This window comes from Phocoena sinus, chromosome 2 (genome assembly GCF_008692025.1).
Source record: "Phocoena sinus isolate mPhoSin1 chromosome 2, mPhoSin1.pri, whole genome shotgun sequence".
NCBI classification, from domain to species: Eukaryota; Metazoa; Chordata; class Mammalia; order Artiodactyla; family Phocoenidae; genus Phocoena; species Phocoena sinus.
The window spans coordinates 175,942,417-175,969,584 of NC_045764.1; the positions used below are offsets into that span (position 1 = coordinate 175,942,417).

The following is a 27,168-nucleotide window of genomic DNA, read 5'->3' on the forward strand; positions in this document are numbered from 1 at the left end:
CTGCATGCCTGCCAGGTCAGACGGCCTGGCAGCCAGCGCTGCCCCAGACACACCTCAACAGCGGCCTAACTGGAGGCCCAGCCAGGAGAACTGGGAGTGTCCCAGGGCCTCAGAGGAAAACCCGCCAGATTCTCTTCTTGCCGAGGGGTGCCACCTCCGGGAGCCTGGCCTCCCACGGTTGTGTTACGTGGCAGGTCTGGCTCTGCCTGTGTCGGTCTCCCTCCAGCGGCCCTTTGTCATGTGTCTGGAGGTGCTCTCCAGAGCCTTGGGTTTGCTCTCCTCGTGGGAGCTCTTGCCTGCGCTTCACTTGTGGACAGGTGTACCGGACAGGTGCCCAGCAGGTGCCTGGGGCACCGAGTTGAACAGTCACCGTCATCCAGGCTCTGTGTTGAAATCTGTGCCATCCAGAGAAGGGCTACACCAAAATGTATCCACGTTTACCACGCACTAAAGGAAGATCAGCTATCAGGACAGTAATTTAAATACCCAGTAGATCACATTGTTTTCAGGCCTTGAGAAGCATCATTTCCAGACCCCAAACTGAGAAGCCAGAGGAGAACTGTCCTTCTCTCCAACCAGCAGAGGCTGGGCCCTGCCATCCACCTGCTGTGTGAGGGAGGCCAAGGCCCAGCCTACCTGGGCGCAGGTGTCAGGGAAGCATCAGCAGAGGGGACACAGCTAGAGGGAAGCTGCCGTGAGGATGCCCCTCCGGTGGGCTGTGCTCCCATGAGTGGCCCCGACCAGTCATATCTGAGTAGCTCTTGTGAGATGCATTCTTTTCGGCACTCAAACTTGTGTAACATAGCGACCCATCCAAGTGTGATGTGAGTCTTGTGACTCAAGGACATGACCATGAGCAGAGGGCTTCCCTTGGGTCATTGTGGGGACGCTGGGAAGGCTGGTGGGATCTGAGGGAAGGTGGACTGTGTTTCAGAGTTGGCAACACTCTCTCTTTCTCCTTCAGAAACACGAAGACACCGAGTGTCCCTGCGTGGTGGTGTCCTGCCCTCATAAGTGCAGTGTCCAGACCCTTCTGAGGAGCGAGGTAAGGGGCGTGGCCGGGCCTGTGCAGGAGCTGGGGATCCTTCAGGACCCCGCTCCTCCCTTAAAGCTGAGGTCAGCAGTTTTCACAGGTTGTGATAGTGATACTTCCGGTACAAAAACAATGAAAACCCTCATGCTGTTTTTGGAAGTCAGATATTTCAGAAACAAACAATTAAAAGCTACAAAGTGGTAAAGTCAGAGCAAAATATTAAGAATTGAGAAAATGGGAATATCTACAATGCGAGCAAAGGTGACACTTTTTAGGTTTAAATCTGTAAACTAGGAATCACTCTAAGATTATCTCAAGGAAATCGGTTAACTTAGAAATACTCCTGAACCACTTAGGCCACACATGCTGTACAGGACCTGTGCCGGGGGGCAAGTGGGTGCAGGGGTGGTGCCCACACTTCAGGGGCCGCTGGGAAGGCACCTGGGCAGCCTCCCCCAGAGGCTGTGCACATCACGCTACCCTCGGGCACACTTGCTTTAAGGCAGGTCGATTTTGCAGTAACCTCATTTTGATCAGGATATATCCAGAAGGAACAATTCCAAGGATTCTTAATGTTTTCGCATCTGATCCTGACCTGGACCCCCTCTGGTCGGTGTTCTGGGCACCGTCTGGGGCTCCTATGGGCTCGGTGGGTGCGTGCCCCACCCCCAACCCCCCACCCCCAGTCCCCACGCCCGATTCCCTTGGTCCTGGGTTCTCTGATCTGAGGAGCCTGCTCACCTCAGCCTTTTCAGCAGCCTGGAATTTTACACCTGGATATGGGGGAGGGGAGCTCAGTCTCTCACGTCCATGACAGCGAGAGGACCCGTGTGGGCCGAAGGCCACTCTCACTGAGGTGCACCCTCCGTGGACGTTGACTCTGCTGGGCAAGGGCAGGGTCTGGACTGGCGACGGTGGTCTCTGGGCCCCTGAACGTGCCTCTGGGAGCGGCAGGGAAACGCACGTAGATTGTTTCCACAACTGGAAAGTCCCTCTGTTAAAGTGAATGTATGAAGAGTCTGTATTGTTGAAATAATTTCCTGGGTTTTATATACCTTCCTAAATTTTTACTCACTCAGGGCTGTCTATATTCGGGGCAAAAGCTGCCTCCATTTTGCCTCTAAGTTATTTTATTTTTAAAAATCTTTAAACCTAAAAAAAAATACAAAAAACTTGAAGCCTGCATTTATCTTGGGTTTCTGGTGAAAGGTGCTATTGGTTTACAGATGATTCTTGCTTTTATCCCCAAGCTCTGGTAAATTCTGTAGGGCTCTGAGATTAATGATGATAAAGCCAGTTGGAAAAAAGTACAGCCCTTTCAGTTAGTGCACTGAAAATGATGTCAAACTCGACATGACCCTGGTTTTAACATGAGGAGTGTTAACTGGTTAGATTCACGATTGTATTCATGGCACTGAAAGAATATGTTTTAAAATTTTCAAGCTGATGGTACTACGCACACGGTGTCCTTTTGGGTTTCTGCGCCCGTCACCTGCAATGTACCCTTGGGGTGCTTTCCTCCAGTTGCAGGCCAGAGCCTCTGCGGCCACCATGACCCCGCCCTGGCTCAGACCTTCCGCAGGGCTGGCCTTGGCCGTGGTCAGGTGGGTCCCTCAGGCGGGAGGGCCGTCCTGTGAGCCGCTCACTCTTGTCCTCAATACTGACTGAAGGGAGAGGAATGTCTTTGTCCTGGAGGACAGGAGGAGAAGGTGGAGAAGCCGCCTGCACCCACCGGAGTGACACATCCTGCGAGCCTCCGGGAGTGCGTGTGCGCTGGCTCGCGGGGAAGCGCGTTCCCGGGGCCGCTGTGCGCCACGCTCACTGGCCACTCTCCCAATTCAGGGTCTGATCGCTTTCTATAAAGAAGATCCATCCCTAGAGCTTCCTGATGAGAACTTCTTCAGTAAAGAAAGAAATTATCCTTAAATTGTATTAGCCTAACACAAAACACTGTGTCTTTAAAATGTAGATGTTTCAATTCCCTTTACTCTTGAGGGGGCACCGTAGGTGGTTTTTATTTGATGATTTGCTGACATTTAAGCTGAACACAGGGGTTTTTCCTTGCAAGGGGAGTTATCCTCTCCCAGCCCCTCCTAATCGTCCTCCATGAACTGGAGGTAACCATCGTAAGATTCATGTTGTTAGAATGACCTTAGAGGTCTTTGAAAAGCTACTTGAATTTCTGGCCATTACAGAGGGAAGAAAGTCTTTTCAGAAGTACTGAGAGTAATGGTGCATTGTGTAAGCTTGCTTTGGAAAGATATTTATTTTTGTGTACTGTATATTAGGTGTGTGACCCAGTTGCATCCTGAATGCTTTCTATTTTTTTGTGTTTCATGCAATTTTTGTTTATAGTCTTTAAATGTGCATTTCAGTTTATGTTTTTTTTCCTTTCTTTTTAAAATTCTGGCACTGCAGACAGCATGTCGCAAAACAACTTGTTCTAAAGAAACTGCAAGTTTAAGAAATGTTATTGTAAATGTATTTCTGTATATTGGTGTATATATGTGTATACACGTGATGATACTGTATATTTACTGCATATAAGTCTAGGAAGCAGATGCTATATACACACCTGTAGCTGATAAACACCATTCGTAATAGTACAACCCAGATGCTATCTGTGCCCTTGATATGTTTGAACATTTTCATGCAAACGTTCGTGCCGCAACTCACGTCTCTTTCCCGTTGCAGTTGAGTGCACACTTGTCAGAGTGTGTCAATGCCCCCAGCACCTGTAGTTTTAAGCGCTATGGCTGCGTTTTTCAGGTCAGTATCCGACATTTGTCCTTCCCAGTCACTGACATTCCACCATGAGAGAAAGTTTTTCTATTAACATTTTAACATGCAAGCTCTGGGCTTTCAGTTTTGCCACGGAACTGAGTCACCTGCCGCACGGGTGACGAAAGCCACGTGCAGCGGACGTGGGTGCTCGTTTTCCAGGCCGGGGGTGTCGTGAGACTTGAGGTAGACACCTGTGCTGAGGGGGAGTTAATGCATTAGGAGAACGATTACATTCAAAACCAGTTAGTGAATGGGACAAGCAGGACTGACATTCGGTGGGGTTTCTAGGTAGATAGTTATGGAATTTGAGCTGTTACTTGAATGTAAGTCACTGGCAAACTGGACGTGGTTTCGGCAGTGTGTGCATCAGTGCACAGTTGTGAGGATCGCACGTGCGTGTGTCCAGAGTGCATTCCATGTACATGCCACGGGCACGGGCCCGGAGGGCCATGTGGAGAGGAGGTCTCTGCCACTGCCACACCTGGGCCGTGAGAAAGCTGTTCCTGGGTTTTTGTTTTTGTTTCTGTTTTTTTAACACATCTGAGATGGCTAGTGAATTTGAACTAGTTTTCATTTAAATGTATATCTTGACCTTAGAACTATCAAAGGGCAGTATATACTCTAATTAAAGTATTTTGTATTTGATTTTTATGTATTATCAATACATTATTGTGAAATCAATACAGAGATATTGGCATCTCAGTCTTTTCTTAGAAGGTAAAAAGCCTGAGAGTAAGAATGACTGTAGCTTTCCCTTTGCTTCAGTCTCTTATGAGACTGAGCCCTCACCACTGTTATGTCGTATGTACATATATATCATTCATTCTGTGTATGTATATATATATGTTTATATATAGCAATACTTATATCAACATATATATATGACTATTCTATGTACAGAGTACATGTTTTGGAGATCATTAAAATGCTTTCTGTGGCTTTTAAATATTCCAGTTTCAAAACAAATTATATTCTTATACCAACTACTTTGTTAAATATCTGAAGTACTGTTTCCCACGCTTATTGCTGACTCTAAGATGGTCTGCATCTTATGTACTCTGTAGGTTGTTTATGTTCTGTATGTAACTTTCTAAGTATACATAGGACAGTTAGGAACAGTAATACAGTGTATTTCACTGGTAAGTTAATACTTTAATAAACCATTTAGAATCTTACTTTGATTACATATTCACTAGATTATTATAGCAGCTTCTAGCTATGACTTGCAGGTGTCTAAACATTTTCCATTTATATTTTAACGCAAAAAAATTTTAGGGAACAAAAATGATATATCTAAAATTTAGTTTCTTGATGTTACCAGTATGAAACGTAGGTAAGAAGGCCCTTGATAAGAAGCTTGAGGAGTGAAGCTCACGGCCTCGAGATAGTTGTTGTAGAATTCGCAGTGTCTCGGCTTTGAGCTGCTCCGTTCTTCTCGAAACAGCCTCCTCACCTGCACACAGTAGATCAGGGGCCACTGAGCCCTCCTGAGGCTGGACATCCCCTGTGAACCGTCCACGAATAAGTCACCCCCGCCTCGTGTAGTGCTGGATTGAGGTCGGCTGTGAGTCTCTCTGACTTTGGCGGAGTGAGGTTGGGTAACGCGTTGCCTCTTTATTCTCGCAGGGGACAAACCAGCAGATTAAGGCCCACGAGGCCAGCTCCGCGGTGCAGCATGTCAACTTACTCAAAGAATGGAGCAACTCTCTAGAGAAAAAGGTACGACGCACCGCCTACTGCTTTTGTTGGTTTTTAATACTTTCTTCAAATTATTTAAAGAAGAAAACCTTGTTTATAGTTAGTAATGGATTTTGCATAAAAGAAACAGCATCAAGAGTGTCAAAAAGTAAATTCTCTTCAAGTGATCCTGAGTTTATAAATGAAGCTGTGTGGTTTTGTTAGCTTGCTCTTTGGGTTTTTGTTTGTTTGTTTATAAATTTATTTACTTATTTATTTTTAGTTTTGACTGCATTGGGTCTTCATTGCTGTGAGCAGGCTTCTCATTGCGGTGGTTTCTCTTGTTGGGGAGCACGGGCTCTAGGTGCGTGGGCTTCAGTAGTTGTGGCACGTGGGCTCAGTAGTTGTGGCTCGCGGGCTCCAGAGCGCAGACTCAGTAGTTGTAGCGCACGGGCTTAGTTGCTCCACAGCATGTGGGATCCTCCCGGATCAGGGCTCGAACCTGTGTTCCCTGCATAGGCAGGCGGATTCTCAACTACTGTGCCCCCAGGGGAGTCCTTGCTGTTTGTTTTTTAATTGCCAAGCAGCTATGAAGTGGTTTTTTTTAAAAAAAAGAAAAACAACACATTGTGCTTCTCTTAGAATTGATCTAGGACAGGGATTGTCACTTCCAACCCCCGTCCACCCCGCACCCCCTCTTTTTGTAAATAAAGCTTTATTGGAACACGGCCACACACACTCATTTTCGTATTATCCGTGGCTGCTTTGCACCAGGACGGCAGCATGAGTGAGCAGAGATAGAAGCTGTACGGCCCGCACAGCCCCAAAAACTGTTCTCTGGCTCTTTACACAAAAAGCCTGCCGACCCCCGATCTGGAAGGTCACCAGTGTCACCTGCTTTACCATCCTCTGTCTTCTTGGAGACGAGGAGAGGACAATTGCACATCGCGAGTGTGACTGTTGACCATGGGTGTTGGGGGACCACGCAGCCCCTTCCCGGACACACCTGCTCTCCTGGGTGTCTCCTCGAGGGGCCCCAGCTGTGGGGTCTGGACTCCTGAGCAGGCCCCCGCCCAGGTAGCACTCCTTCCTGGGGAGTTTGTCCTGTGGTGCTCAGCCCTCCGGGCCTTCTTACCTGAGGAAAAGATGAAAACCTCCAAGACTTGATAGAGAAGGAGGTTATAGGATCTCCCACTGTGGCTTGTGGCTTATGTACACACATAAGAAATTAATTTGATATTCAACAAACATGTGTTGAGAACTTGCAGTGGGAGGACACTAGGGTGCAGCCAGGGTGTTGATGTTTGCTTTCTAAAGGTTTGTAAAGATTTGAATACCTTGTTTTGAGTATTAAATCCAAGCAATTTAAAATGTAAATGTACTTAAAAGAGTCTAAAGTTTGAAATCAAAAGATGTTTATTAAATCTGACGTAAAATAGTTTTTTTAATATAAATGCTTAAGCTGGAGATGAGAACCAATGAAAGGATTTGCGTGCTGTGTGTACACACGTGGGGCAGGAGAAGCCTTCTGTTTATCAGTGAAATAAAATCTGTTACATGAATCATTTATGCCTTTCCCAGGAGCACATATTTGCTCTGAGTTCAGTGACGGTTTACCTATGAATCTTTTTTCCCCCTCTTTTTGAAGAATGCATTGTTTCTGCCTTTTTTAATTACAGGCATAGATCTCAGGGCTTTTGGTCTCTCACAGATAACGGCTCCTCATTTATCTGAAAGTTTCTTCCTTTCATGTAAAGTGAATTGGTTATTCCAGCTGTGCTAGTTACATAACCATTGAGCGGGGCTGGGCTGCCGTGCACTCAGCTCTCAGGACGGTCGTCCTCAGGGCCATCGCTGTGGGGCACGCGGGGGTCATCCTGTCACTTGCGTCCTCCTTCCCTGCTACCTCCACACTTGTCCCTCTCAAAGCATCCGCATTGCATCGCTGGAAGCTCTGGGACACAGCCGCACAGCCAGCACCCCTCCCCAGAGCTTCTCCCTCTGTACACCGGCTGAGAGGGGGCCGAGTTGCTGCTGATACATTTGAAACGTCTGTCCTCTTGGTTTTGCTGGAGCGTGAGCCTCTCCCTGACTCCGTGCCCACTGCTCAGGTCATCCGGGCCTCCGCCCTGCGCATCCTTGCTTGTGTTGATGAGAAGCTGGCTTCTCTTCACTGGGCCCAAGAGCAAAACCTGGACAATGAATGGAGATACTTGTATTTTCTTAAAATGGGAATTTATTTCTCATCATAGAATTAGTCAGTTGGAATCTCCTGAGTTATTTTGTTCATCTATACTAGAAAATAGAACGTCTGAGTTGATTCAGAAACACTGATTATTATATTCACAGTCAAACTAAAGAAAAACTTTTTGTAAAATCCAGGCTTAAAAACACCCATCTTATGTTTTAGGAAAGCTTAAATCAAAGGGAAGTGTGGAGTGCCCACCAAAACAGGCTGGGGTGGAGGATGTTCCTGGTGAGGAGGGTCTCAGGAAGGATGAGGGGCCCCTGTTTTCATCTGCTGTGTGGATGTCACACCGTGCTTCTTGGAAACACACCTGCCAGGTGGACTTTCCTGTACCTGGTAGACTGGTGAAAGCAGGGGTCTGCAGGCACCCAGGGGCTGGGATCCTTGATTAAAATGTGTAAATAAATAAAACGTCAGTCTAAGGGCAGTCCCTAAGTTAAGAAGTTAAGAGTTGGATGCGGCATGATGTGTGACCATGAGTGTGAGATATTTCCGTCATCCTCAGGTAGCTTGGTTTGCTGCAGGAAAAATCGCCATTGGTTCTGGAGACATGACTGAGGTTTTTATCAGAAGGGTTGGCCTGTGTGCATGACAGCTCTTCTTTGGAAATGCCGCTGCCTGTACCCGTGCCCCAGGCTGGGCGCTGCAGGCTGATCGCTTGGAGGAGGTCGTGGGCCTGTGAGACAGCGTAGTTTAGGGAGGAAGGTCTGTTTGTGCTGAGTGGAATCCTAGGAGAGCGAAGTATATCTTGCAAGTTCTGTATTCCTTCATAAATACATTGGTTATAAATAAAATAGACTGAGCGCCCAGAGGTGCTGCCTGCCGAGCAGACTGAGTAACGTAAGGACGCCTCACTTCAGGCTCGTTGTTCTTCAGAGGGGACACGGTCAGGAACCCAGATGTGTCCTGAGACGCCCGTGGGCCACCCCCACGGCCAGACCGTCCTCAGGTGCTGGAGGTGTTAGAGAGGCACCTGCGAGTAGACCTGTTCCGATCCGTCTCGGAGCTCCGCGTCTTCCAGGGTGGCGGCCGCATCTGCGCGTGGACACAGCTGTTGGCGGAGGGAACCTTTCCAGGGACCAAAATGCCCCTCGTAGAAACACTGTGAGAAAGAAGCCTGGTAGGATCGCCCTTGAACTCCTCACCCTGGGGCTTGTAAGACCAGTGTAAATTGGCTCTTGGGAGCCAATTATTTTTCAGAAAGGAACTTTGAAAAACTCAAAGGTGGGTCCCCTGCTGGGAATGGCACCCCCCCCAGCAGACCCTTCCTGGCACCCCCAGTCGGCAGCGCCTCTGTGGCGGGGGCGGGGAGGCTGGGAGACTGGCCCCAGGACTCACTGCAGCGCGCGAGACTGTTCCCATCGTGCTCCCTCGTTCCGTTCAGAGAGCTTTTCAAAGGGCGTGTATGGCCCACTGGTGGGCGTGAAATAATTTAGTGGGTTGCAGCTAGCATTTTCAAAAGTAAAATAGAGTAAAAGAGAAAATATCCGGGTGCACTGTGATCAGGGCAGATGTGGTTTTGAGATCCCCGTTTTTAGGGATATGCACACGTACACAAGTGTCTGTGCAGAAGAGGTGGGGTGTAAGGATGTGTTTCCTACTATGTTTCCTTGTCCAAGTTTGAAAGCCACTCTGATAAAAGATTTATTAGTTTTCAGCAAAAACTTTAAAAAGCATCCATTCTGAAATTCAGTCCTTGCTGCACTTTGCCTCTTCTTATTTGATTCTTGGGAGAGATTCTGAGAAATGCAGTTGTAGGATCCGTTAAACTACCAGGACTCCCGTTTCCTGTGTGAAGGGATTTTTTTTTTTTTTTTTTTTCCTGGAACTCCTTCATTGAGCTGATAGAAGGCCTGTATTGTAAACATTTAATTACCATTATTATAATTGTTATAAATTGATATTAAAATCACTTTTTGTTTGCTTAATTGAAGACTTTCTTTTTCAGGTTTCCTTGCTGCAGAATGAAAGCGTAGAAAAAAACAAGAGCATACAGAGTTTGCACAACCAGATATGCAGCTTTGAAATTGAAATTGAGAGACAAAAGGAAATGCTTCGAAATAATGAATCCAAAATACTTCATTTACAGGTAAGAAGTTTAAGATTATGTCTGGATAAAAGGGAACATATCTGCGTTTCCCTCCAAGACTTTCTCAGGGAGATATTTGAGCAAAAGCCCTGACCTTTGTCGAACAAGGCAACTTGTTTCTCTTGCTTAAGTGAAACTCAGGGAAGGTGGCCTGGGTTTGTGGGCCGACCTGGGAGGCTGTAGGCACCTCTCCTCTCGCCTTTTCCCGGGGTCCAGCCCCATCACCTCTCCTCTGTGCCTTTGGTTCATTGTTGGTGAAATAAGACTCAAAGCCTGCGTTTCTAAAAGTTAGCTGTTTTATTATTATTATTTAAGATTTCGTATTGTTCGTGAGTAGTTATGTGTAAAGTTTCACTTCCTAAAGTGAACTGAAGCCGAACTATTTTGTTGTGAATCTTCTCGCGATGCACGTACACAGTCACCTTATTTCACCACCGTGAACCACAGCTACCTCCGAAATAAACACATAAACCTCTGCTGCTCCCGAAAAAGGTGGCGTGTAAATAAGCCTGATTACAGTGTGGCCCCTCGTCTCTGTTACCAGCACGGGCTTCCATTAGGTGCTCGTTATAGGTTATCCTTCTAGACACTGTCTTCACATCAGCTTACGCACAGTGTGCCTTGGTGACGGTACTTCTGGTGTGTGTCACACGCACCCGTGGGGGAGTCACATGTTGCCGAAAGGGGCTTTCAGTGCTTGTGCTTACAGTGTTTCCCTAAATTATCTGGAAGAGAAAATATTTCTAACAGCTCAGCGTCACGGCATCTCTGAGATCGTCTTTCCTCCCATTTTAATGTTATTAGTTATAGTGCCTTGAACTGCACAGGGATTTATTAAATTAACTTCATTTGTATTAAACTCTGTGGTTGTCCCGAGACAAGGAAAAACACAATGAACCATTAGATTGTAGTAGAAAAGATACAAGTCATAAGTATTGAAGCAAGTCAGAAAAGTACAGTGTCACGTAAAACACCACAAGCCTCCTACGGGAAGTCTGTGGCATTTTGCCGAGGCCTCGGAGGTGCTGGTCAGCGTGTCCGGACAGAGGCCTATGCCGCCATCCGGTAAGCAGGTCCAGCTGTGCGCAGGGTGGCCAGGGCTCAGAGCGGTGCGTGGAAAGGCCGAGGAAATTATGTTATGCTAGAGAGCCACTTGTTACGGCTTATTGACAGCAGAAGGAAGAACGAGTAAGTAGTGGGTGGTTGTTTTTCCTTATATTTAATTCTTATTTTAAGGTAGTGGTTTCCAAAGGTTTTTTTAATTGAAGTAGAGTTGACTTACAGTGTTGTGTCAACTACTGCTGTACAGCAAAGTGACTCAGTTATACACGCACACATTCTTCTTCATAGTCTTTTCCATTATGGTTGATCACGGGATACTGAATATAGTTCCCTGTGCTGTACTGTAGGACCTTGTTTATCCATTCTATGTACAATGGTTTGCAGCTACTAACCCCAACCTCCCATTCCATCCCTCCCCCATCCCCTCCCCCTTGGCAGCCACCAGTCTGCTCTCTGTGTCTGTGAGTCTGTTTCTGTTTCGTGGATATGTTCGTTTGTGTCATATTTTAGATTCCACATATAAGTGGGATCATATGGTATTTGTCTTTCTCTTTCTGACTTCACTTAGTATGATAATCTCTAGTTGCATCCGTGTTGCTACAAATGGCATTATTTCGTTCTTTTTTATGGCTGAGTAGTATTCCGTTGTATATATGTAGTAGTGGGTTCATTTATAACCAAAAAAAATGAGTGTCCATAATGAGGTCATGGATGCACTCGCCTGACACCTTGGAGATTTTATATGCATTCCTCTCCTCCGTTCCCCACTTCCAGCATGAAAAGTTGGAATTTACTTTAATTTAATCATTCCACTGTGCGTGATTCACGTTTTAAAACTTCCACGATTGGGCTTCCCTGGTGGCGCAGTGGTTGAGAGTCCGCCTGCCGATGCAGGGGACATGGGTTCGTGCCCCGGTCCGGGAAGATCCCACATGCCGTGGAGCGGCTGGGCCCGTGAGCCACGGCCGCTGAGCCTGCGCGTCTGGAGCCTGTGCTCCGCAACGGGAGAGGCCACAACAGTGAGAGGCCCGCATACCACAAAAAAAAAAAAAAAAAAAAACTTCCACGATTGAAGAAACCACTGAGATCTAAGTCAGAGAGATCCAGCTCCAAGCTGCGGAGCCCGGGGAGGTGAAGGCTGAGCAGTGCCATGTCTGCAGGCGGCGGTGACCCGCGCCGGCGCTCTTCTCCTCCTCCTTGGAAGGCAGGCACGGAGGAAAGTAGGCTGCATTCCAGGAGAGGGACAGAGGTCAGGAGCAGGGGCTGACGGGCTGGAAACCCCTCCGGACGGCTGACCGTTTCCTGATGGTTTACATGGAACCGTGTCCCCTGGATGACCTCAGGGTCGGTAATGTTCGTCACCATGGTTGCCAGCGCTGAGAGGCGCCTGGACCATCGGCCTCTGAGTGAACATTGATGGCGGCCCTGCGGGCTGGGGCTGGAGATGCCGGCTCTGGGTGGGGCTCTGCCTCCCGTCCCTCCCGACCTCCCCCCGCCAATCCCCCATTTCAGCAGAGCCTGGCTCAGACCTGCCCCTCGGTCCTCACCCTAGAAATTCCAGCTGCTGGAGGACAGTTTACCTGAGCGCTATACAGTGGCTCAGGACACCACCACCGTGACTGGTCGCTGTTCCTCACTGCCGCCTTTGCCACTCTCTCCGCGGCAGAATGGACCTTCCCTCCCCACTTCCTCAGGCACCTCAGACGGCACTGTAAATGCCACCTTCTCCAGGGAGCCTTCCCCGCCCTGTGCATTGGACCACCTGGATGGTGACAGACCTATCCCTCTCTGTGTCATCTCCTCCCTTGTCTGAGTCTCCAATCGACCCTAAATCCTGAAGACAGGCTTGTACAGGAGTCCACACAGAGTGCAGAGCTCCTGACGGCCCCAGATAGGGCGGATGGGATGCAGTCAGAGTTGTGCAAAGGAAGTGGAACTTAAGAGTGGGTTAGCTTTCACCAGCCGTGGAAGGGTAGTTTATTAATATTTTACTTTGTAAAGAACTTTTTTTTTTTTGGCCATGCCGTGCAGCACGTGGGATCTTAGTTCCCCGACCAGGGATTGAACCTGTGCCCCCTGCAGTGGAAGCACGGAGTCTTAACCACTGGACCACCAGGGAAGTCCCTTTTTTCTCAATTTAAAAAGGCAGCCTAGGGCTTCCCTGGTGGTGCAGTGGTTAAGAATCCTCCTGCCAATGCAGGGGATATGGGTTCGAGCCCTGGTCCGGGAAGATCCCACATGCCGTGGAGCAACTAAGCCCGTGAGCCACAACTGCTGAGCCCACGTGCCTAGAGCCCGTGCTCTGCAACAAGAGAAGCCACCGCAATGAGAAGCCCGTGCACTGCAACGAAGAGTAGACCCCACTCGCCGCAGCTAGAGAAAGCCCGCGTACAGCAACAAAGACCCAACACTGCCAAAAATAAGTAAATTAATTTATTAAAAAAAAAAAAAGAAGACACCACTGGGCTTCCCTGGTGGCACAGTGGTTGGGAGTCCGCCTGCCGATGCAGGGGACGTAGGTTCGTGCCCCGGTCCGGGAGGATCCCGCACGCCGCAGAGCGGCTGGGCCCGTGAGCCATGGCCGCTGAGCCTGCGCATCCAGAGCCTGTGCTCCGCAACGGGAGGGGCCGCAACAGTGAGAGGCCCGCGTACCGCAAAAAAAAAAAAGAAGACACCACAATGAGAAGCCCGCGCACCACAACCAAGAGTAGCCCCCGCTCGCTGCAACTAGAGAAAACCCGCACGCAGCAACAAAGACCCAACGCAGCCAAAAATAAATAAGTAAAATACATAAACTTTTTTTAAAAATGTAAAAAAAAAAAAAAAAAAAAGCCTAGATGTGAGCTTCATTCCCGTGTTGCATTGTTAGCAGGAGCTGCACTCCCAGGCGCTCCCACCGTCAGTGGCTCTGCCGGGCTGGAGCGAGAGCGCTCTGTCCAGGGGCCCCTTGCTGGGCCCAGGAGTCCCACCCACATCGGCTCGGTGACCAGATGGTGCCAAGTGACAGACGGCGATTTAAGCCCTAAGTGCATGAGCGTGAGACCGATAGACTGATGCTCTGTGAGCGGGTCTCCTGATCAGGGTTTATTCACATCGTGTGTGATCTGTGCTGTTTCTCTCAGCTCCTGAATCCTTTTTTCTAGTAAGATCCTCACCTGCATTTAAGATTTGTGTTTTATAGAAACACTGCAGGGGCTGAGTGTAGACTGCGCTTCAAGAATGACATCATGTTTGCTGCATCTTACAGAGAAAGCTTAATTTAGGTCAGCATTCTGCTTTGACCTCATACCCTTTCTGCAAATGAAGGGTCTGTTTGAAAATAGCACGTTTTCCCTTGCTGTGTGAGGAGTGCCTTTTAAACAGTGGTTGGGCCTTGTCTGTGTGTGTGTGTGTGTGTGTGTGTGTGTGTGTGTGTGTGTGTGTACACGTGTGCTCGCTCCCATGTTCCCTCCTGCCCGCCACCCGCCTGCTGACTCCATGTTCCTGGTCTGTAGTTGGGGGCCTTGCTGTCATTTCAGACGCCACGGTTCTGCTCCCTCTCGAGAGCGCCTCATGCGTTCGTGCCACTGTCCTGTGTGCGCCACCAGTCCCGGGGCTGGGGAGGGGGGCTTGGAAGTGATGAGCAGCTTGTCCTCATGGTTTACAACGAGGTCCACCAAGGAACTGCCACTGATTGTTTAGGTTTCCATTAACTCCCCTCTTATTCTCACTAGTACCCACATCAGCCTAGTTTGTCATTTTGTCACTTGAGTAGGTAAGAGGACAGGAGAAAAATTACAGCGGTTCGTTATGGGTATGGGCGTTCATTCATGTCAATAGGATTGTCCCCAGAAAATAGACTTTGTGAACTAACTATGCTTCTCACCATATATATTTTAAAATAAAGTGGTATCGGTGTAGAAAGAAGTGTTCTTTAGAGAAATCGTCTTTACCTTTTAAATGTTAGCCAATATCAGGGTTTCTTGGAAAGAAGAAGAAGATTAACACCGTATTTTTACCCAGAAAAAGTAACCCAAGCCTACATGTTTGTTCCTTCACGGTTATTAAGAGCCAGCAAAGGTGCTGAAACCTCGATGTTTAAAAATAGTCTCCCAAAAGGAGAAGTGAACTCGGCAGGTCCCCGGGGCTCTCCCCTGTGTGGCCTCAGCCTCAAGGGCGGCCCAGCCACTCCACAGCTTCAGGGACTGAACCACCCAGCCTTCAGGAGCTTTATTTCAAAAATGCAAATTCTTTTTAGAAGTGAAAACTCTTTGGGTCCCTGGCTTCACCTAACAAGTGGGCAGGCCAGTCCTGCAGACAAACTGGGCAGCCATGGCTGGCACGCCAGGCTCACCCCTCCAGTTACTGTTACAGACGTGCTGGTCATATGCTTCTGGAAAAGGGGGTTTCTGAATTATTTAAATCAAGCCTCGCTGTCGACAGCCACGCCACGCGTTTGTCAGCAGGGTTGCTCTGCCCAGTGGGAACAGACCCCCACCCACCCCGCCAATAGGCACTGGCCCCTTGGCTTCACCCGGGGCCCCGAGGACCCGTCTCCAGGGCCCTGTCCTGCTGCCAGCCCTGTGCTGGCAGCCAGGTCTCTGGAGCCAGGTGGCAGTGTGGTGGCAGCTCTCTCTTCTGGGACCCAGGCGGGGTTCTGAGCGCTCTTTGCGCCACAGAAACGGGGCAGCCCCTCTAGCCCCGGAGGCCCACATAGTTTGGCCTCTGCTGGTCACTCGACCCTGCAGGGGATGGAGGCCTTCAGACGGGGCCGATGAGTGACTCCAAGTCCTGAGCTGAGGCTAGGACAGGGGGGTGGGGGAGCCGCATGCCCTGCACTTGGTGGGTGAGGCCTCGGTCCCCTCCTGGAACTAGGGGCCTGGGTCCCTGTGTCCCCCGAGATGCCCGTGGGTCTAAGGTGAGATGCCCCGTGAGGGCTGATGCGGGCTCCCTGTTCCTGACCAGCGGGCGGCTCATGGTAGCGGCGCAGCGCTGGCAGCGAGCTCTAACTGTATTTTACCTTTTTCACACCTTTGATGTGGAAGCGAGTAATAGACAGCCAAGCGGAGAAACTGAAGGAGCTCGACAAGGAGATCCGCCCCTTCCGGCAGAGCTGGGAGGAGGCAGGCAGCATGAAGAGCAGCGTGGAGTCGCTCCAGAGCCGGGTGACCGAGCTGGAGAGTGTGGACAAGAGTGCAGGGCAGGCGGCTCGGAACACAGGTGAGAGCCGTGCGGGTCCGGGAGGCCCCGGGACAGGGGAGCCTGGCCGGGTCCCGGGGCCCCAGGCCAGAGCTGGGGTAGGCGAGGCGCGTGCTGCCTTAGGCCGGCGCCGTCCAGTCACGGCCGGTGCTTCTGATGCGCCGCCTGCCGGGGCAGCTGGCTTCCTACCGAGATGCCCACAGCAGGGGCCCAGACGCTCCCCTCAGTGCAGTGAGGCCTGCGTGGCAGAGTGGGCGTGGGGCGGCCTGCGGGTCGGGTGCTCCAGACCCGCTCCTGAAGGCCTGGGGGACAGAAGGTGACCAGAGGCAGCAGGGGACCCGGTGAGCCCAGCAGCGTGTCCGATACCTAGAAGCCACCGGGGCCGCTGCTTCAAGGGCTGAGCGAGTATTCTGAATATCTGCACGAGAAGGATTAATGGGGGAAAGAACAAGGGTGATCGTGATGCACGTGGGGCTGGATTCAGCCAGCCAAGGACGTGGGGGGGGGAGGGGCAGCTTAAGCCCTCTTAGGGCGCAGCTTACCCGGAGCGTGGGGGCTGGAGGCCGGGGCCGTGAGCCAGAGGGCAGGCAGCCCAGGCTGTCGCCTCTCAGCAGGCTGTGGATCCCGAGGCCTGTGTTTCCGGTCCTCCACGGGGCATGAACCACCCCCCAGCAGCCGCAGCGAGTTTGGGCTCTTCTGCTCAGATGCTGGTGGGGATCGGCTTCTCCAGCCCCTGTGATAGTCATGTGTCTCCACGCCCATCTCTCCCGCCCGCCGCAGGCCTGCTGGAGTCCCAGCTGAGCCGGCACGACCAGATGCTGAGTGTCCACGACATCCGCCTGGCCGACATGGACCTGCGGTTCCAGGTCCTGGAGACGGCCAGCTACAACGGTGTGCTGATCTGGAAGATCCGGGATTACAAGCGGCGGAAGCAGGAGGCCGTCATGGGGAAGACCCTGTCCCTCTACAGCCAGCCTTTCTACACCGGCTATTTCGGCTACAAGATGTGCGCCAGGGTCTACCTGAACGGGGACGGCATGGGCAAGGGGACGCACCTGTCGCTGTTCTTCGTCATCATGCGTGGAGAGTACGACGCCCTCCTTCCCTGGCCGTTCAAGCAGAAGGTGACACTCATGCTGATGGACCAGGGGTCCTCCCGGCGACACCTGGGGGACGCTTTCAAGCCGGACCCCAACAGCAGCAGCTTCAAGAAGCCCACCGGCGAGATGAACATCGCTTCCGGCTGCCCAGTCTTCGTGGCGCAGACTGTGCTGGAAAACGGGACGTACATTAAAGATGATACCATTTTTATCAAAGTCATAGTGGATACTTCGGACCTGCCAGACCCCTGACGAGTCTCTGGGGAGGCGGATTGAGCAGAAGGCAACTCCTCTGGGGGGTTTGAACCGGCCGTCTCCACCGAGGTCCTCACGCCCAGAAAAGGACCTTGTGGAACGGAGGAAGCGGCAGAAGGTGGCCGCGGGCCGGCGGGAGGAGCCACGCGTCAGGACACACACACCACGTTTTCTAATAGACTAGCAACACTTCACTTGGAAGAATTATTTATCCTTCGACGAGAGAAATACTGCTGTCAGAGAAGGTTTTCGTTTTCATTTTTAAAGATCTAGTTAATTAAGGTGGAAAACATATATGCTAAAGAAAAGAACCATGATTTCTCTTCCTTAAACACCAAAAAAAGAACACACACACACACACACACACACACACACACACACACACACACACGCACATACCTGGGGATAGCTGGACATGTCAGCATGTTAAGTAAAAGGAGAATTTATGAAATCATAATGCAGTTCTGCTATATTCATTCTAAGATTCAAGAGTGCAGTCCTGTTTCAAACATAGCCTGTTGTCTGTTTTAAGGCCTCATCTGGTCTCTGCTTCAATACTCTGTCAGAAGACCCTGAAGTGCACCTAGGTCTTTTTTGAAAGTCTCTAAATTCAGAATCGTTTTTTAATTTAAAGTTCTAAGATAATTGTTACTGCAAACATTTCATTTTAAAACGTCGATAGACTGATATTTCTTGGAAGAAAATGTAAAATATCAAACACTGGTTATCACTTGTGATAGGAAAGAGAATATTCAATCTGTTGTTATTTCTCGTTAGAAATGTAAACCTTCAATATCTGTCGTAGTTAATGACACTACTTCAAAATTATTATGAAAGGAAAATGCTCATGGATGCTGTGCATCATTTTCAGATTTATAATTGTTTTCACCCTAAAATAGGGCATTAGTTGAACTTTGGAGTTCTCAACAAAATCCTGTAGGTTTTTAAAATTCTGCCCCACGTGTTCAGACAAGCTCTCTGTTGCTGACAGCACCGACCTTCCGTGTCCAGTTTCCGGGGGTGGGCAGGTGACTTGTGCTTGAAGGAGGCCACAGCAGATGTGTTTCTTCATCCTGTCATATTGCTGCATTTGTTAACAGCGTTTGCGTAGAGATGGTGGCATACTGTACCTGTGCCTTAGATGTGACATGCTGCTTCTCGACCCCAGCTTTGTGTTCACTGTAATTCCAGAAGGTGGTAGTTCAGCCAGACCTCTCTCTTGATCACTAGACCTTTTGCCTCTTCGAGGGCCCTCAGACAGCCCTGTACCTGCTGAGGAAGCCGGGCCCCCCCGTCGGCTTCTGGAGCCTCCACTGCTTCATTATCGCAGATTCCAAATCTCTAGGCCCCAGAAGCGAGCCGCGCAGGCCACACGCAGGCAGGGACAGGGCAGGAGCTGCGCCGCTGCGTCCCCGGGCTGTGGGCGCTCACACCACCCGCCGCGGGGCCCTCTGAGCATTCCAGAGACTGCTCCCCGGGGGCCGCCCAGGCTGATCCACAGGCGTCCTGGGGCCCGCCCCTCTCTTGGGAAGGGTGGCCCTGGGGTCTTTGGCCCCGGCCTGCGCCTGTCCGGGCGGCATTTCTCACCCCCGTTTACCTTCTCTCAATGGTCCAACTGTGACAGAGCGGGGCCCTGCTCCTGTGCCCCCTGCTATGCACCACGCTCCATGGGTGCTCTTACCACTGATGGGTGCTACACGTGACGGGTGCTTCTTAGGCAAAACCAATGTGTGTGAACCGCCGCATCTGTGCCACTCATCCAAAAGACGCGCCCACGATTGGCCAGCTGGGCCGCGCACCTCAGACTGCCTGCCTCCGGGCTCCCCGTGGCCACGGCCACGCGGGGGACGGCGGGGTGGTGCCCGGTGGCCCCCGTGTCTCTGGTGCTGCCCTCCGCCCTGGGTGTGCCTTCGCCCCAGTGCCTGCTGGAAGCACCTCCTGGCCACCGCCGTCCCAGGCTTCCATAAGTGACCTCACGGGTTCCAAGCACCTGCCCTGCCCTTCGGCAGTTAAGATGCTGAGTTGTCTTCGTCTCTTTTTCTTTCCCATCCCCTGACCCCAGAATTGCTTTGAGGGCGAATCAGTGTCACCGGTTCTGCCCAGTAAGGAGTCGTGTGTCCCCGCTCACAGAGGAGGGCCCTCCTGCAGGTGCTGTGGGACCACTGTTCCCCCCAAGTGCCCAGACCTCCTCCAGGCCTGGGCCCGGTTCTGCCCTGGAGACCCAGGGGAGGGAGGCTGCCCGGCAGGCCCCACCCGGCCTCAGATGGCTCTCCCGAGGCCAGGGGTTACCAACAGGGACTTCCTCCCCTTCACGTAAAGTATGGGCGATGTTAACAAATTCAGGATAAGCAACATCTCGGTCTGGTAAAAAAAAAAAAAAAAAAAAAAAAAAATCCTTTCCCTCCCCTGGGTTGGAATCCTGTCGGGGTCGGGCCGCTGGCAGCGCCCCAGAAGCATCCGTCCCTTGGTGGGGGGACTTTTCCAGCAGCTCCTCCCGGTGGAAGATGCCAGGCCCCTGGCCGCCACCCAGGAACCCAAGAGACCCAGCTTCACTGTCCCCCGGCGGGAGGCTGGGACGCGGCGGGAGCTTCAGGCCGTGGCTCGGTGACGGTTGGTGGTAGCGGGTCGCATGCCTCCCTGGTGCCCGCGGGCCCTCCCGCCACCAGGGCCGCAGCGACAAGTGATGGTGTCGGACACGGCGTGTGGACGCACTTTTCCCGTGTACCGAAAGTGACAGATTCCGCATAGAACAAAACCGCTCCAGTGCCGTAGAGGAACCGACGCCGAGTCCCGTGCAGGGTTAGCACCCCTGCTTCCCCGTCGTCGCCTGTCCTGGAAATGAAGACCGGCCGGGTCTGCCTGCCTGCAGGTCTCTGGTCAGGGGTGGGGGGCCAGGGTGTCGGGCCGGCGGGGCCAGCGAATGCCAGGCTCTGGCTCTGGGGCTGGAGCAGCCCGGGCGGCTCACCTGGGCCTCTTTTTACAGGTTGGGGTTCTCAGTTTCCCAGGTTTGCGGTGACGCAGAGGAGACGGATAAATTGCTCCAAGACCTGTCACACGAGAGGGTGGCACCAGCCCCCAAGAGTGAGTCAGGCGCGGTCGCGGAGCGGCCGTCGAGGAGGGCCGCCGGCCCCGCCCCCCCGGCCCCGCCCCAGAGCGCAGCCGCCAGCTGAGGCCAGGCTCTCGGCCAGGCGGCCCTCCTGCCCCCGCCCGTCACCTCCCTGTCCTGGTGGCCGACTCCACCAGGCCCCTCAGACGCCGGCCAGGACGGCGCAGCCTCTCCCCAGCAGCTCGTCTCCTGCAGCGTCCCCAGCCGCCCAGGGCCGCGCGTCCCTGTCGACCCTCCGCGTCATGGGGGTGGTCGCCCGCGGTGGGCCCGGCATCCTGCAGCCCGTGGGCAACTTCAGGCAGAGGAAAGGGCGGCTGGACGAACCCTTAGGCACAGCAGGGCCCCGAGGGGGTGGGGGGAGAGGCAGGACCCCGAGTGCACCCTGGGGGGCGCGCTGGCCCCTCCAGCCATCCAGGCCCGCTCCTTCCCGCCTGCACGTGGAGGAGTGCCCATCATCCCGTGCCGGACGCAGACCTCTCCGGCCCCAGCATCCCTGCCTGTCTTCACGGGCTTGGGCAGGAGATGAGATTCCTCGCGGGGCCTCTTGCCCACACCTCCGCTCTCCAAAACGTATCCCTCGCTTGCAGTGATTATCAGTGCTGGAAAGGGCTCAGGCGGAGCCATAGAATACTATTTTCTAACTTCTAGTCTAGATCTTTACTGATCAGGCCGCCGAGGAGAGCTGGGGGGAATTCCGGGAGTTCCTTTGCATCTGTGACACGAAGGGGGGGGGGGGTCTGTCACCCAATCTCCTCCTCAGCCCAAGACCATGGTTCTGCCTTCTGTTTGCAAATCTTGATAGTTGTGTTTTTTCCAAAGTACAACGTGTCCACTAGGGTCGGGTCAGACAAGGTCGGCGTGAGGCTCCAGCGAGGGCAGGTGACCCGGTTGTTCGTCTCTGCTGTCTGTCGGGCGGTGCTGCTTGTCACCAGGGCCCCGGGGCAGCGGGGGCAGGGCGCAGACCTGGAAGCGTCCGGGGCGTTTTCTGCTGGCCTCGGGTGACCCAGGCCACAGGTGGTTGGTGCCGTTTGCGGAGGCCCGAGTGGCACCAAGCAGTGCTCGCATTTCATTTCTGCCACTGCTGCTGTGTCTAGAGTCTGTCTTGTGAACTCACGACGAGAGAGAGGTGGAGTCCAAGACGGCTGCACCACTCCTGCGGTTCGTGGTGATCGGGTCGTAACTCAGTCCCCTTAGACCAGTGAGATAACTTCCACAGCAAACTCAACGACTTAATCGGTAAACACAAAAGCTGGCATGATTCTCAAGGATTTCTATAAGAATTCTCTGTAGAATAACGTCTGTGGTAAAGGAAGTGTGTAAATCCACGCAGACAGTTGTGTCGCATTTCCAGAATCGATTCTTTCTCTGATGGCACCCTCTGCGTTCAGTTCTCTTACCCAAAACAAAGACCAAAGAAGGCCAATCCCTCATTTGACTCTGTTTTTAACCTGCCTGTTTTAAAAATTGCATCTGTATAACCGCTCGCTGTGAGGACCCATCTCGACAGTCCAAGTGATTGTGACCAGTGATTCACGTCCCGTGTTCTTCTGCTCTTCTAAGAAAAAAACACAAAAGGACAGTGTAAGTTATTGCCCAGCAATACTCATGTTGTTACTGTGGGTTAGCAACATGGCTGACTTCCTGGTAGCATTATTATGTTTGATATTTTTGTTTACTGTATACTGTGTGTGGTTTTATTTGGTATTTATTTGTGTTTGGAGGTCTTGCAACGTTTTTGTGTTTCTGATGCTAATAACTAAAGTTTGTAAGAGTGTAGAATGCAAAACTTTGAAATGCTAAACTGTCTGATTAGAGGAAACTAAATCTGACTAGGAGTCTTGGTTTCTCTCACACTGACTCATAGGCCCAGGCGCGGCCCAGGGCCCCGTGAGGGGGCCCCTCCCTCCTGCGGTCACTGTCCTGGGCTCTGCGTGCACGTTTTCTGCACCGGCCCCTGCAGAGGGTGCCACCGGTCCTGCCGTGGCTTCCTGGCCTTCCCTTCAGGCGGTGGCTTTACCTTGAGGGGGTCCCCGGGGCCTGTGCACCCAGCAGCCGTGCTCAAGTCCATGGCTTGGTCCAGAGCAAGCCAGGGGGCCCTCATCCTCCCGGAGATCCTGTCCCATTTCCGCCGCTTTATCAGCTATGGGACTTCGAGCTCTTTGAGCCTCGGTTTCCTCGCGTGTCAGGGGAAAGACAGCGTCTACCTCCTTTCTGAAACCAGGGGGCTGGCTGTGAGCCCCGCCAGTGCTGACACCGCGGGTGGTTGTGGGGCTTCCAGGCGGCGCCTTCCACGCAGCCACCCGCAGTGGGGACACTGGGGGCACAGGGCCAGCAGGCGCCTGCCCGGCTCAGCACCAGCGGGCCGGTCTCCCTGGGCGGTCAGGCCCCGGAGCAGGAAGCCCTGCGTCTCCCACGGTGTTCCCCCGAATCACCAGGTGTGCGGGCTGCTTTCCAGCACCGCGAGGCAGCGCGAAGGCCCTGGTGACCGCTCAGCCCTTCCCCCACTCGCCCTGGTCCTCCACGTGTCGCCGCCGCAGCCCCCGAAGCCCGTGCTCGGCCTCACCCCTTCTCTAAGTCACGGCTTGCGGCCCGGGCCTCCCCGTGTGCCCACCGGGCAGCAGGAAGGGGCAGCGCAGGAACCAGCCCCCAAGGCTGCTCCCACCCAGGGGCTCAGGGCCTGGCCCAGGGGTGCTGCCCGGGCCCCAGGGGCTCAAGTGTTCCTGCCCACCCCGCACCCGGAGCCCTGCAGGGATAGCCCGTGGCCCCCAGCTCTTCCTACACGGGGTCCCCACACACAGGAGCTGCCAGAGAGGGGGCCACATTCAGTCCCTCCGTCTGGGGGGCGTCCCAAGTCCACGCACCCCTTGCGCTCCACCCTCCTCCCTGGGCGCTCAGGCCTGGCGCCCCACCTCGGACCTGATGCCACCACGGGTGCTGAGTGAGGCCCCTGGGGGGCCCTCAGCCCTGAAGCTGGAGCCCCTGGCGGGTGGCAGCGCGCAGTGTGGACGGCGCCGCGGGCGGGCAGCGCGCGGAGCCGTGTCCGTGGGGTCTCCAGCACCCCCGGAGGGGCCGCTCAGCTGGGATTTCGGAAGCCGGATCCTTTCCCCCTTCTGGAGTTTTTTCCCCTGCGTCTTACGGGGCAAAAATCGGCAACAACTCCCAGGATGAAGGGCCCGCCCCGGGGTTGCCCCTGGGCCGAGGCCGCAGACCCGGGCGCCGGTCGGCCGCAGGGCTGCTGGGGGCGGGGCCTCCCGGCGGCTCCCCGGGGCCTGGCCCCGCCCCACCTCGGTCCCCCGCAGTCGGCCCGGGTGCGGCCCGGTCCCCGCCTGCGGAGGGACCCTCGCCGCCTCCCTCAGCCCCGGACGCGGGGTGGGCTGCCTGTTCTGAGCCCTGCGATGAAGGGGGACTCCCGGGAAGCTGGGGACTCGCTGCCGCTGTCCCCTCAGCAGCCGGGGCAGAAATGCTGCCATGCTCCCGGGACCGAGCCGTCCCGAGAAGTGTGCCCTGAGCCCCGGCCCCCCGCACGTGCCCCGGACGCCCGTGCTCTGCGGGGTCTGTTTTAAGTAAGAAGAGCGAGGCCTGGAGAGGAGGGGGCGCGGCCCCGGAGCCACCCTGCGCTTTGCTGTCTCGCGTGTGGCCGGCCTGTTTGGGGACCAATGGGACCTCATGGGGTCGTTAACAGCTGTGGGGTCGAAATCGGCGTCGGCGGCCTCTTAACACCCCCCCCAACCCCACCCCCCAGGGGAAGCGACGCCAACGCTGACCCCGCAGAGGCCCAGGACGTGTGTCCCTGCAGAGCTCCGGCTGCTTGGAGGCGTCGTCCTGAGCCCGGCCACAAGATCAGAAGTCAGAGATTGAGAGGAGGCTTTGAGTGAACCAAGCCCCGGGCCCCGGCCTTGTTTCCGGGTGACCCCTGGACCCCAAGGGAGGCCTCGGAGGGCGGAGGCCAGACCCCAGAGACCCAGGCAGCCACTGCCCCTGCCAGGCCCCGGGGGGTGGGCTGGAATCTGAGGACCGGAAGGCTGGCCCTGGAGTTGGGGGGATGCAGGGCTGCAGGCAGAGCCCCCCCACCCCCTGCGCCGAGCACCTCTCTGTTTCCTTGTGGGTAAAATGGGGATAGCAGCGCCTCTGCTCGCAGGCAGTCGTGAGGCCGCGTGAGGCCGGGTGGAAGGTGCTCTGGGGTGGGGGGGAACGTGTGCTCAGCCAGTGGTGCCGACACACCTGGACAGAGCACCTTGAGGTGACCTCGGCCTGCTGGGCAGGGTGGGCTGGCCCTGGACTTGGCCTCTGGTCATTCAGCTGAGAGGCCTCCAGCCACAGACAGGCACCCCGGGAGTCAGGGACCACGCGATGGCCGTGGCCCTGGGCTCCAGAGGCTCCCCCTTCTCCCAACGCCTGCCGAGTCTGGGGCGCGGACACCTAGTTGACGCAGCCTCCGTGGGTCCGCTCCCCTTGTGGCGGCCCTCAGACTCGGCCCTGTGTGTCCCGTCTCGTCCACTCATTTGTCCTCGCCCAGCCAATCCCAGGGCAGGGGAGAGGGGTCGGGAGGTCTCTGACCTCCAGCTGTGGCTCCTCTGGGCCCAGAGGCCTGCGAAGTTCCCCTGACAAACTTCCCCTCCAAACAAAGGCTGTAGGGGCGGTGACAAGTCCCCCACACACCGGGAGAGGGGGCAGGGGCGGGCAGGCAGGACAGCACAGGCCCGGGCTGGACCCTTACGGGACCCCTCCCCAAGGTGGGGGGCTTAGCGACGTGCCGGGGGCAGCTCCCAGGTCAGTCTCCCCCGATGTCCTCCTTTTCCCAGCGTCTGCAGACAGAAAAGAGATGGAGTGTCCAGGGCTGAGCATCTCCTGGTGCCCTGTGAGGCGGGCACTGCCACCCGGCTTTGCAGGTGAGGGTTGCAGGTGAGGGACGAACCAGGTTAAGTGAATCGTGTGGCCTTGCCCTGCATCCACACCCGGGACAGCCTGCATCCGAGCCTGGCGCCCCACTGCTGGACAACAGAGCTGCCCCACCTGTGCTCCCCTGGCAGACAGGTGGCCAGCTCAGCCCCTTCCAAGCCAGGCGGAGACCCCCGTTCACACCCCCCTCGTGTACATCAGACCCAGCCCCCAACACTGCCCTGGCCTCACCTCCTGCTGTGCTCTTCTCGCCTTCCTTGGAGCCTCAGGGCCTTTGCACCAGCTGTTTGCTCCCAGGTCTCAGCCGGCATGTCCCCTCCTCACAGAGGCCTGCCCTGGCCACCTTGCCTGAGTGCTCCTGCACAGCCTCACGCACACTCCGGCCCTCCCTGGTTGATCCGTGCTTCCTCAGAGCACTGACCAGTCCATCATCCGTTTCCCCGTCCAGTGGCAAACCCAGGAGGCTGCACTCCCAGCCCCGCTGCAGGCCTGGTGCCAAGCGTGTGGATGAACAAAAGGCCCAAAGAGAAATCCGGAGACAGCAAGGAGGCCACAGGCCCTAGGGCGGGGAGTTTTCCAGGGGTCAGAGCCCCTGAGCTGGTAGGTTGTGGGGCGGCAGGGCCTGGGAGGTGACCGGCCAGCCCTGGGGAAGTGCCAGCCATCCCTTCCCCTCACGAATATTTTTGGAGCATCTCCTGTGTTGCAAGCAGTACATGAGGAGGGTGAGCAAAGCCCTGTGGGCCCCACGGGGCACGTGGTGGCAGATGCTGACAGTGGGGTGTTTGTGGCCAAGGTGGCCTCTCTGGGGAGGTGACCATGTGCAGAGACCTGAGTAAAGGGAAGCCCTTCTGAGGGGGGCTGCCCTCTATCCTCCCCCCACCCCCACCTCTCCACCTGGTGCCTAGGAACAAAACCGTGTGTACTGGAGCTTCAGTTCCTCTAGAGCGACATTGAGGCCCAGAGAGGTATAGGAACCTGCCCAAGGTCACACAGCCAGTCAGTGACAAAAGTGTGGGAGAAGGAGCTGGGGAATTGGCCTGGGGGGGCATGGCTCTGTCCTCACAGACTTGTGAGGATGGGGGGGTCTGACTAGGGACCATGGCTGCAGGCAGGGTGGGGACCACCCACACCCCCAGGGCAGCAGGACTCACTCACACTGACTGACCTCAACCAAGGGAAGGCTGCAATGGCCAATCGGAGCACAGCAACTCCGGCCCACAGGGTTGGTGCTCAGTTGGAAACAGGAACCTCACTGAGACTCTGCACAGTGACCTAGCTGGGGAGGTAGCAGGTCCAGGTCTCCCAGAAGAAGGCTGACTACAGAGGGCAGTCAAGCCAAGACAGAGCCAGACAGACAGACACAGAGACTGAGAGACCAGACAGCCCAAGCCCCTGGATCCAACCTTGCCTAAAGCAGCTGCTGCATGGATTTCCTAGTTACTGGAAGAAATTCTCTTTGAGACTTGCATTTTCTCCTACTTCCCACTGGGGTCCTGACCAGTTGGAAAGAGTGTGCGCATATATGGACCTGCGTGTCCGGGCACCTGTGCATGCAGTTGCAGGCCTTCTGTGAATGCAGGTTAGGGTTAGGGTTAGGACTGCATTTCAGTCCAGCCATTCCTTACCTCATGTCTTTGCTTCTGAGTCATTCCAGGGACCCTTTGGCAGCTCTGGGCCACGGCTGGTGCCTGCCTCCTGCCTCGGTGTGGATGCCTCTTTGGGCCACCCTCTGATAGC

At 54.1% G+C, this 27,168-nt stretch overlaps 1 protein-coding gene across 4 annotated transcripts in view; it reads left to right on the forward strand.

Annotated features, from left to right (window-relative positions):
- Nucleotides 1–22,367, forward strand: part of TRAF3 (TNF receptor associated factor 3) — a 121,619-nt gene extending 99,252 nt beyond the window's left edge. For 3 of the 4 annotated variants that reach the window (XM_032621358.1, XM_032621357.1, XM_032621360.1), the window contains 6 exons: nt 965–1,045; nt 3,728–3,802; nt 5,444–5,536; nt 9,691–9,831; nt 15,918–16,092; nt 16,852–22,367. In XM_032621358.1, coding sequence (XP_032477249.1) covers nt 965–1,045; nt 3,728–3,802; nt 5,444–5,536; nt 9,691–9,831; nt 15,918–16,092; nt 16,852–17,423 — 1,137 coding nt within the window. In that variant the 3' untranslated portion in view covers nt 17,424–22,367. The remainder of the gene's footprint in view (nt 1–964; nt 1,046–3,727; nt 3,803–5,443; nt 5,537–9,690; nt 9,832–15,917; nt 16,093–16,851) is intronic. The other variant, XM_032621361.1, reaches the window with a different exon arrangement.
- Nucleotides 22,368–27,168: the final 4,801 nt, after the last annotated feature.